This window comes from Trachurus japonicus, chromosome 13 (genome assembly GCF_045865225.1).
Source record: "Trachurus japonicus isolate A0001 chromosome 13, Traja_1.0".
Taxonomy (NCBI): domain Eukaryota; kingdom Metazoa; phylum Chordata; class Actinopteri; order Carangiformes; family Carangidae; genus Trachurus; species Trachurus japonicus.
The window spans coordinates 39,920,967-39,933,095 of NC_140919.1; the positions used below are offsets into that span (position 1 = coordinate 39,920,967).

The window sequence follows — 12,129 nt, forward strand, 5'->3', positions numbered from 1 at the left end:
GTGAATCTGTCTCACCATCCTGAATATTGCGCAGTGGCGTGTTGCCTTTGTACCAGGTGACGCTGGGCTTGGGGTAGCCATTCTTGACCTCACACAGCCCAATCTGTGGGAGAAGAGGGAGAAAGAGACACAGACACTTGAGCTAAAGCCTGGCAGTCATTTTATACTGTACTTTGTTGACAAATGATAGCTTGTTCACCTTGGACAGTTCCTCTTCACTGACCACAATGCCTGACTGAACCACATCAATGGTAGGAACGCCAGGTACCTCTGCGTAATTGGAATTGAGAAATGAATTAAGAACTAGATCCGAATGATCACCACACAGTTGTATGCCTCCTTCTGTGGCTCCAACCCTGGTTGTTGCCACATTAAAAAACGCAAAAAGTGCTTGACAAAAGCAACATTATAAAGACCACAGAAGACAAGTCACATACAAATGTCACAAGATGGACCACCCAAGCATTACAGCAACACAGGCAAAACAAGACCCCAACAACAGGTTGAGACCAGAGGAGTCAAAATAAAATGCAGGATGCAGTTAATTAGATACAATAGGAGGGGCAGTGACAGTGGTTCTAAAAGTAGACTGGGGAACTAAAGGGTACTTTAAGACGGGAAATGAAAATGATAGCAAACAAAAGGAAAACGATAAAAAGATGATAAAATAAAAAAAGACAGTGACTCATGATTCATTCTCAGAAAACGCCTATTAACACGTGCGGTCTCAGTCTTACCAAACACCTTCAGCTTGGTGTGTCCCTCTGCCTGCCCGTCTGTCAGACTTTTGATAGAGCAGATGAATTCCACTTCATCCTCCAGCTGGACGTCCTCGATGGTCAGCACCACCTCTCCGCCGGCTCCAGTGCCGTTCACACTGATCCGGTCTGTGAACGGCGTGCCTTTTTGTACAATCTTCATGGTGCTGTCCTGGAAGTAGATGTTCTGCCTCTCACCCGACCGTTTCACCTAAAGACGGGAGGTGGAGCAAATCAAACATCATGTACATTGAAACATTATACTTAACGCGTGTGTGTGTGTGTGTGTGTGTGTCCATCAGGCTTGACCAGACTCACATAGAGCCACATTATTGTCGTGCCACCGATGCCGTCATCTGATGTGAACATGCAGGTGATCTGAGCCATGTTTCCCCTCAACACCTCCACCCTGTCCTCCACGTTCACCTCCACAGCAGCCCATCCTGCAGAGAGAGAGGGAGAGAGAGGTTGCCGGTGAATACGTCATCCTGTGCATTCATTAGCTTCATCACATCTCATCAAAACAGAGAATATTTATGGAGTCACACAGATCATGTTTGAATCAATGACAGCTGAGCGGGCAACATCCCATGTTCCTTATGATGGTAGTTAAGAGAGTAAACCAATGAAATGAAAAAAAAAACGTGAGAAATTTGACAAAGATATCACATCAATGTGTCATGTGTGCAGTAATTTATGGAATTTCTTTCATGCATGTCACAATTTATTCACTATAATCAATACTTTTATGAATGCACCAAATTTCCTGCTAAAGCAAAGTGGAAAACCTTTTTGAAGTTTTAACTTTCGTTTTCTTCTTCTTCTTCTTCGCTACGAGATAATAACAGAACGTTACGAGACAGAGTTGTTTTAGAGGTAAATTCATGCAAAACCGCTGATGCACGTTTCCGTTGGAAGGTCACAACTTGTCCACCAGAGTGTTTTGGAGTTGTTGGATTGTGAATTTGATGAGTTTGATGAGGGAAACCAAGAAATCCCGTTAGCCTCCGTAGCGTAGCTCTGAGCAGCTCGCGGCTCTGCTCCACCGTCCTAAAAATAGCTTGCACAGACAATTAAAGGTAACGAACCTACTGCTATAATGACTATATGGATTATGGCAATGGGCCAATTTGCCAAACTGTTGAACTATCCCTTTAATCAACATTAACAGTGTCTCTGTCCTTTAGGAGTCCCAGTGCTCAATACACTGCTATTGGGTGATATACTATAACCTGGCTGGTCAAAAACCTCATGCTAGTAAAAGCTTCATTGAATTCAACCATCATCGAGACATGAACCTGAAAACTGAAGAAACAAGACACAACTGCATCCACACACCCAGTTGACTTCAACTCAACAAGAGGCATGGAGGCAAGAAAAAAAAAGAGAGAGAGAGAGAGAAGAAAGTCATGATGGGTCAAAGGGGAGAGAGAGATGCTATGACAGGAATGAGAAGCCCACCCATGTCCACATTAATGTGCTGCATTCCACCATGTCACCCTCTCGCAGGAAGAAAGGCTCAATTTACAGGCAGCATAGTGGTCCCACTGTTCCTTCAGCATGCATCTCTGAGGAACGAGTGGTTTTCCCCCTCCAGGGTCTCTCGACGTGACGCATCCTACTAGTTTATAGGGAGGACCCTTAGTTACACGTCGCATAGCAGTGTTTCAGTGAATGTACGAGATGCCAACAAGAGCCTGGAGGTGCGAGGTTGCCAGGTTTGATTTATCCTTTCACCGAGTGTCTGTTCATTGCATGGGTAAATGTAGTTTTTCCCCTTGGTAGAGGAAGATGTTATGGAGGGAGAGACGCCTGACTTAATGTCAAGTGCTGCTGGGGAAAATGTAAATGAGAGTCATCCACGTCCTGCATTGACCTTTATTTACTCATTCATCTCATCCTCCACTAGAAGAGGAAACTTGAACTGAAGTGAGAAACCCACATAGTCTATTATATTCTACACCACGACCACGTATTATTGTATATTTAAAAGACAGTGAAGATTTATCTGTGACTTTGCACATTATTTTTTCATGAGATTTGGTCGTGAGTACTGGGAAAAGCCAGTGGGAGGGCGTCGAGTTCAAACCAGTCTTTAAAAGTAACCACACTTTTATGATGGCTAATGTGATAAACAACTTCAAATTATCTGATATAATAAATTCTGACCAGTGCTGCTCTTAAACAAACAACACACATCTCAACAGATCAACATAAACAGTGAAACCAATATTTAAAAAAAAGACTAAAAACTATTTAATGAGGTACCCATGGACAAGCCAGTTCTCTGGTACAGCTGCTCACCGGTTAATAGACAGTGGCGTGCACAGACTTTTTGAAGGCCAGGGGCAAAAAGAAAAAAAAGGGCACATACAACGCATCCTTGCCACTGAAGAGGACTGAAGAGGACTTTAGTGTGCATTTTGGCTCCCAAGAGGGCACTTTAGCACGGGTTTTTCAACAATTGGGCCACAAGGGTGGGCCCCCCCAACACACACACACACACACCACTGTTAATATAAATGTTGTCTAGTCATTGCTGAAAAAACAAGGTTTTGCTGTACATCATCTTGTGTCAACTTTACTACATCAAATCAAACTCATTTAATTTAATTATATCACTTGTATTTTTAGCATAATAAACTGAAAGGTTACAATGACCTTGCCTTCTGACCACCAAAATCCTCCAATGTCCTCATGAGATGTTAAAGCGAAGCGTTTTCACACTACATTTATGAGCCTCCGCGCACTGTGAAATTCTTTGACCGGCGCAAGACAGACTCATGTTTTCATTCATCAAGAATTAAAGTCAGAGGTTCGAAGACGATCACATACCGTCGTAGTTCCCACCATAAACGGAGATTCGGCGGCGTTATTCTCATGACTCGCCACGAAACCGAAAGTAAAGAAATGCTGGTCGGCTCGACCAGCATTTCCACCACCACTAATAATAACAAAATAACGATAGAGACAAAACCATAGATTTATAGAAAATGGGCCCATTAACAAGTGTGGGTAGCGGAGATTCATCCACATTAACGTGAGACTTTTTTATAACCAAATAGAAACTCCTCGTTGTCCCTTTAAATTCATGAGAATGGGATTGGACCACCTGAAAACCCATAATGACCCCGGGCTGTTGTCATCCTGGAGGCATAAATCAGATGTGTAATCTGCAGTTAAGTGAATTACGGTAACACCAGTGCTGCCTGCTGAGGAGCTAATAAACCAGACGCACCCCTGCTTCACTCCTGGCTTTTTACTCCTGCTGCATCTACCACTCTACTCCAAACTAAACCTGTGACAGCTCACGCATCCGTACCAACAACAAACATCCTCCACACCCCTTCTCTATTCCTCTGTCTCCTTCCTCCAGCCTAAACTGCCTCCTCACATCTCTCCCCGTTTCGTTCTCCCACCTGCCTCCCTCTGCCTCTGCTGTGTGTTGCTGTTTACCACCGGCTAATGGAGCCGGACAGATGCTTTCCTGTTAAAGAAATCCAATTAGTCTCTCCAACATAGACATTTCCTGGCCATTAGCGATGAAACGACAGCGCTGACTCACTTGCAGCATCCCAACCCCCCCACCTGAGGGTTTACCTACAGCCGGAAGTGCACGATTCACAGCCGAATGGACCGGGTGAAGTCAGGTTGTAGCCGACTTTACAGCTCAGACCGAATGTTTCACAAACTCTTTCTCTGTTGAGCCTGACAGCCAGAGTCTGTTTACTCATGGGAAGCTGAATCAAATTTCCTTAGTAATTTGATCAGTATTCATCTCCATAGTGCATCAGTCAGAGAGGACGGCACTCCAAGGCCTCAGATCGATCCTTTCTGATAATGAGAGAGCAGAGTCCACGCGCATTGGATAATAGTCCTAAATCAGTATGACAGAAGAAAAGCTGAGCATCCCCTCTAACAGCTGGGAGAGCTGGGCCTCTCCAGTTTTTATGAGCTCAGCAAACACAGTGAGAGAGGAGAAGAGAGGGGAAGAGAGGAGACTGATTACATATCATCTTCTCCTGGCTTCAGAAACATGGACATGTTTGCTGGTGTCCTCCAAAGAGAAACCAGGGTCTCTCTGGTCTGTGTCAACATTACATCAAAAATAACGTCTAAATGGGGATTAAAACTGATAATTGTGATATTAAAATGTCTGCAAATACTCAATGTTCTTCTCAGTTAACCTATGGTCCTTTTTTTTTTTTTTAATCAATCTTTTAGTTTCAGTTATGTTACTTTATTTGTAGGTAAATGCAAAAAAAAAGAGTCATCAATCTCACACACACCCATTAATGGGATAGTTCAACATTTTGGCAAATTGGTCCATTGCCATAATCCCTATAGTCATAGCAGTAGGTTCGTTACCTTTAATTGTCGGTGCAAGCTATTTTTAGAACGGCGGAGCAGAGCCGTGAGCTGCTCAGAGCTACGCTACGGAGGCTCATGGGATTTTTTGGTTTCCCTCATCAAACTCATCAAATACACAATCGAACAACTCCATAACGCTCTGGTGGACAAGTTGTGACCTGCACATTCACCACGCTATGAGATTATAACAGAAAGTTACAAGACAGAGCTGTTTTTGAGGCAAATGCAGAGACTGCTTGTCGAAAAACTTCCCCCGACGGGAACGCACATCAGCGGTTATTCATGAAATTCCATGAGCCTCTGTAGCGTAGCTCTGAGCAGCTTGCGGCTCTGCTCCGCCGTTCTAAAAATAGCTTGCACCGACAATTAAAGGTAACGAACCTACTGCTATGACTATAGGGATTATGGCAATGGGCCAATTTGCCAAAATGTTGAACTATCCCTTTAACACACAGCACAGACAACACGTGCACAAGGTGAATAAAAACAAATAATTTAACCAGTTCAGGCTTCTTCTTCTTCGTGTGAGTCATGGCTTGGTTTATTCCATTAGTTCTGCTTCTGCATTTTGGGACCATGAACCTTCATCCAGAGGGAGGAGGCTGAAATTCACTGATGACAGGAAGCGAGTGGAAATTTAACATCACCCTAACCCGATACACACGGTAACTGTTTGGTGTTAAGGAACGCTAGTTAAACTGTGACTCACCGATCAGCTCACTGGACCATTAAACTACTTGATTCAGAGAATTCCTCTTCTTCAAAGACAGATTTCTTCCAAACCATGACACCAGAGGAAAAGATTAAAAATTGATTTAATAAGAGCACGGCAGTCGGCAGAATAAGGCCATCATGGTCTTGTTAGTAACGTTCCTCACACAGTTTCCAGAAACACTCATGCTTCACATTTCCAAGGTATTTGTAAGTCTGTACACATTCCCTGTGATGGCTGTGGCACATCATCTAAAATCAATCATCATCTCTTTTGTCTTGTTCAGTTGAAGTTAGGACTCCCACCACCATGTGACAAAGTCCTTTATGACCGTTTCTGGTCTCATCGTCCTGCAGCCTGCTAACAATAACACAGTGGTTTGCATACTTTAGGATGGTGCTGTTTTCATACCCGCTCTGACACATATTTGTGTAGGGAATAAATAAAGGAGGTGAAAGCATGCATCCCTGTGGGTAACACAAGGAGCTGATCAGACACAACACAGATCACATCACACACCAGTGTTTCTGGACCAACGATCCAAAATCATCCTGCTGAACGACCAACATGACTCATTCAAGGGAAGACTTCAGATCTAACCAACCAGAAATCCATTTTTTACCGAGTCGTGTGCGTGTGCAGCATAAAATTTTGATATTTTAGGAAATATGCTCCATCTTCGCTACATGTTGCATGAGACTGATGCTCTGAAGTCAGGGCAGCAGCCACATACTGTATACTACCAGTCAAATGTTTGGACAAACCTTCTCATTCAATGTTTTTTCTTTATTTCTATTATTTCCTACATTTTTAAATTCATACTTCAATTATGTTGTGTTATCTGTCACCTAAACCCAACTGAGATGGTTTGGGCACACTGAGGAAGACGTTGTCGAAACCGGTCTGTGTATAAAAAACTATGAGAAGGACACGAGTGCTGCTGGCCGTTCTTCTTTTTCTTTAAGTGCAACTTTTGGCCATGCACCTCTTCAGTTTTGTTCCTGAAAGTTTTTTGGACAGTGCATGTTTTTCCTTGTTTTGGGATGAGTTGGACCATGGAGTGAAGGTAAAACAGCCAACGAGTGCTCAGCTCCTCTGGGAACTCCTCCAGGACTGTTGGGTGACATTGTGTCAAGAGTGTGCAAAGCTGCCATAAGCAAAAGGTGGCTACTTTGAATAATATAAAATCTAAAACATATTATGCTTTATTTACTACATATTTCCATACGTGTTTCTTTATAGTTTTGATGTGTTCAATATGAATTTATATTGTAGAAAGTAATTTTTTTTTAAAACATTGAATGAGAGAAGGTGTGTCCAAACTAGCTGAAACACTGAAACTGTTCAACAACTCCCCATCAACTTGCAACATGTTTTTTTTTCTGATGACATAAGAAAAAATTACACTGATTTAATGATGAAAAAAAATTCCCACACTGCAGAAAGAGGAAATAATCCTTATTTCAAGAACTGCACTGTTTATATTCCCACAGATACACATGAAAGACACCAAAGAAACCAGTTAAAAGAGATATTTTTTACTTTGATTTATGAGACTAATTGGGTCTGGTTCAAACACACACACACACACACACACACACACACAGAAGTCTCAGTTAGTGCGCCCTCGCTGATAATCAATCTTCAAAGAGCTCCAATGGAGGCTGCAGGTGATCGCTCAGCAGAAAGAAACGTCTTGGGTTCAGCTGTTCCCCCATAAAACACAACTCATCCCCACAAAGACGACGGTGGATTGTTTTCTGAGGCGCAACAAAATGAGGCACACTTAAAAAGATAAGACAAAGTAAGCCCCACAACACACTGCTTGTAAAGGGGAGCAGAGCCAGATAGGATAATCTCAAGGGGGAAGTCGTATCAAAGACGTTGTGTATCCTGACAAAAGGCTTTGATTTCATTGTAGACATAATAATCAGTGTCTGAGTGTGGAGAGAGACGATAACAAAGCTTCCGGCCGGGCTCTGAGCATCTGTGGCCTAGAAAGTCTCTTCTTGTCTTTTCTTTTATTTCAACTTCTTGTAAAATTGGGACAAACTACTGTTGTGATCAGCACTAACATTTATGACCACATATATCAGGGTTCCTACAGCTTAAGGCTAAGCCAAGTTAAATTTAAGACTTTTAAAGACATTTTTAAAGCCACTTGAAATGAAATTTAAGACCGACTTCACAATAAACATAAACGCAAAAAAAAGTGACTGCTACATGAACTGCTACATTGAACTGGGAGCTGGTGGCGGTGAGAAATTTAGAGGTGACGGCCGCCACTAATTTCTCCATGTCGGAATATTACCAATTATTTTGAGATTTGAGACTAATTACAATCATAAAATCCCACTTACCAAGTGTTAACATTTTTAAGATGTTTGAAAAATTGATTTAAGACATTTTAATGCCAATTAAGGCCTTGTTTTTAGATTAAAGGGATAGTTCACCCTAGAATGATATTTCGCTCATTATCTACTCACCCTCATGTTGACTAAGGGCTGGAAGAAGTTTCAGAGTCCACCGTCCCTTCTCTGAGTTACAGGGGGTCTTGGCGTAGCAGTGCATTTCAATGCAACGGTTGCAAAGGGACACCAGAGCTCTTCGTAAAAAAACACACACAAAAAAACATCCAAATACCTCCATGATGCTCGTATGTAATGTCCGTCTTGTGCTGAAGCCCCAAATTGCGTAATTGTCCCGAAAAAAGATTAAATAAGTCTATATTTTAAGCTTGTTTGTAGCGGAAGCTTCTCGAAGCTCCTCTTCCTGGTCCGTCCAAATCTCGCGTGATTTGCGCCGGCGTCAGCATGCGTCAGTGCGGTTACTGTGAATCACGCGAGATTTGGACGGACCAGGAAGAGGAGCTTCGAGAAGCTTCCGCTACAAACAAGCTTAAAATATAGACTTATTTAATTTTTTTCGGGACAATTACGCAATTTGGGGCTTCAGCACAAGACGGACATTACATACGAGCATCATGGAGGTATTTGGATGTTTTTTTGTGTGTGTTTTTTTACGAAGAGCTCTGGTGTCCCTTTGCAACCGTTATATGGACATGCACTGCTATGCCGAGACCCCCTGTAACTCAGAGAAGCCACGGAGGAATCTGAAACTTCTTCCAGCCCTTAGTCAACATGAGGGTGAGTAGATAATGAGCGAAATATCATTCTAGGGTGAACTATCCCTTTAAGGCCTTGTTTTTAGATTAATGAATTCAATGCCTTTTAAGACTTTTTAAGGATCCGTAAGAACCCTGATAGTGGGGGTGGGAGAAAAAATCGATTCACATAAATATCACGATATCTTTTTTGACGATTTTTAAATCGATTTTTTTTTTCAAAAATCGATTACAAATTTATTTATTTTTTTTTAAATATTGTGCAATGTGCATTTGTTCGCCTTTTTTACATACAGAGAGTCCAGGTCTTGAAAAGGGTTTTAAGTTCACTTTATAATGGAGTATGTTAATTTTTAGGCTCCTACAGTATTTGTGTGCAGATAAATATTAAAGATGCTAAAGACTAAAAATCGAGAGAATCGGCGGCAATATCGTAGAATCGCAATTTAAATCGAATCGCCATCCAAAAAAGAATCGTAGAAGAATCGTATCGGGAGAAAAGCATATCGTCCCAGCCCTACCTGATAGATATTCATATTGGCATCTTTTCTTTATTTGACAGACTAAGTCAGAGAAGGGAATGACAGGGAATAGACAGAGATAGGTGGTGACATGCGGCCGCGGCGGTGAGGCTGACCGAGGCGCTGAGAGATCCTACAGCGGTATGTTCTGAACAGATGCTCCAGTCGTCCCTCTGACAGGTACAGTACAGTGGACGGATGATGAGATGTGGCACGTGTTTGTTCACAGGCTGGAATCTGGTTTGATGTCCTAACCATGAAAGACTCATTGACAGGCGGCAGTCGACCTCCTCCGTCGGCCCTGGCAACCGGCCCAGACCACAGATGGTCGCTGGTGGAGGAGAGGGAGGACGTCCTCCACCTTCAGCACATGAAGTGGTTATCAAAGCAGATATGTGTCCCATGCCGTTTATTGTCATTAATCGGATTAATCCAACTGGGTGACAGATTTGTAGAGATTTGTTTTCACTCATTCACTCATTTGTTTCTATTTCTGTTGTCAGGCTGTTAACTGTGAGAAAAAAACTGATATTGGAAACTTGAAACTTGAAAAGATTCACTTCAAGACACTAGGGAGAATAAAATAAAAATTAAAAGGGGACATTAAAGATGGTATTAAATCCTTTCAGAATTCACCTTTCCTCTATGGCATTTATGTGCAGTTAATTCTTTATTCGACAATTATATTTTGACAGGGAATAAAGTGCAGGACTGTGAGACTAGAGACCAGGATTTACATCCAGAGTCCAGCCTGTTGTTAAGGGGACTGAAGTACATTGTTTTAGCTCAAGGAAAATAACAATTTCATTCAATAAATGCTAATTGAGTAGTCCAGTCTTTTCCCAACTTTAAAGGGATAGTTCATGCAGAACCGCTCAGCAAGCAGTCTCTGCATTTACCTCTAAAACAACTCTGTCTGGTAACGTTGTGTTATTATCTCATTGCGTGGTGAATGTGCAGGTCACAACTTGTCCACCAGAGCGTTGTGGAGTTGTTGGATTGTGTATTTGATGAGTTTGATGAGGGAAACCAAGAAATCCCATGAGCCTCCGTAGCGTAGCTCTGAGCAGCTCACGGCTCTGCTCCGCCGTTCTAAAAACAGCTTGCACCAACAATTAAAGGTGACAAACCTACAGCTATGACTATAGGGATTATGGCAATGGGCCAATTTGCCAAAATGTTGAACTATCCCCTTAACTGCAACTAGATGCATTTACTCAGTACATCACTCAAAAAATAATCTCCATGTATCATTTTCTTTTCTGTAAGAATATTTTTGCTGTTGCATATTACTATAGAGACTTTATTTCTTACGAACAAGAGTTGTAACAAGAACAAAGGCTTAAGGCCCCCCCATCAGCCTCAGGAGAGGTCAATGTTCAATACACAATACAATGTGAAAATGCTGGACTGAGTCAACAGGATACTGACGGGGTTGTGCTACAGGAAAAGTAATTACAGGAGGATGTATGCCCCCCTCCGTAGATTCCATGACACTTTGTCCATTAGATTAAAATACATCCTGCATGCACACCTGACATTTTGACCTGAGGGTGGTGGTGGGAGGAAAGCACAAGGAGTGTGTCAAATGGTAAGATTGAAAATGAAAATACAATGCAATCATTTTGTTGATTGAATTTCATTTCCTTTTTTCTTTTTTTTTCCTTGTACAAAAGTGAAGAATGGGGCCACCTGGTGCTGCTGGAGCTGAAGGTCAGAAGGTCTCCAACACCACTGGCTATATCCAGTATTCACTAGCTGTCAGATCTTTGAAATGGATGAAGAGAGCACTTTCTCAAATGTGAGAAAAGCTCAGATCAAAGCAGCAGCAGCAACCGACAGGATGATCGCTGAGGTCAAGAGGAAACACACACACACTCACACACACACACACACACACAGTACTTGTGAGCTTTCAGTCTGTCTGAGAGGTGTGAGGTAGGACGAGCATGTCAGATGTGCAACAGGATCAAATAACACACACCTACGTATATTTATATCCACTGTACGTGCCTCAAGGTCTCAGCCTATCGCACATGTACCAGGACAGTGACTACTGACCTGAACCTGAGAATCCCTCCAGCACTAAACACATTACTACACGGTTTTGCAAACGTCTCAGAGCACAACTATCACATGATACACATCATTACTCTGCTGTGTTTCATTCACTACTTTTGCAGGCTCCTTCTGCTCTCCCTAAAGGTAACTGCGTAGTGTAGAATCCATTTATCTAAAGGAGAGTGCGTACACTTTAGTACGCAGTCCTTATATAATCTGTTTCTTCTGTTAGGTTAGATATGTACTGTATTAATATTTACATACCGAGGATTCTCCCCGCTTTGACTCCAATTCATGTTTAATTTACGTCTGGCCTGTCCCCAAAGAGAAAAGTCTGAGATTCTACTGCACTGAGAAACGAAAGTACAAAGAGCAGAGCTTCCCATGTGTGTGTGTGTGTGTGTGTGGTCCTGAACCTGGTTTTAATTGCTAACCATCTCCCACTATATTATCCCGTCAGGTGACAGCACTGCTGAGAGACAGTCTAAACCTTAAGGCAGCAAAAAACAACTATTGTGTGGTTTCCAAGTAGTTAAAAGAGGGGAAAAAAACCTGGATATACTCAAATATCTGTTACATTAC

The 12,129-nt window shown here is 42.2% G+C and overlaps 1 protein-coding gene across 2 annotated transcripts in view; it reads right to left on the minus strand.

Moving 5' to 3' along the window:
- Positions 1-12,129, minus strand: part of mcamb (melanoma cell adhesion molecule b) — a 46,046-nt gene that overhangs the window by 10,057 nt on the left and 23,860 nt on the right. For both annotated transcript variants that reach the window (XM_085796531.1, XM_085796532.1), the window contains exons 2-5: positions 1,077-1,201; positions 738-969; positions 200-270; positions 16-103 (exon numbers count right to left, since the gene is read on the minus strand). In XM_085796531.1, the coding sequence (XP_085652657.1) occupies positions 16-103; positions 200-270; positions 738-969; positions 1,077-1,201 (516 nt within the window). The remainder of the gene's footprint in view (positions 1-15; positions 104-199; positions 271-737; positions 970-1,076; positions 1,202-12,129) is intronic.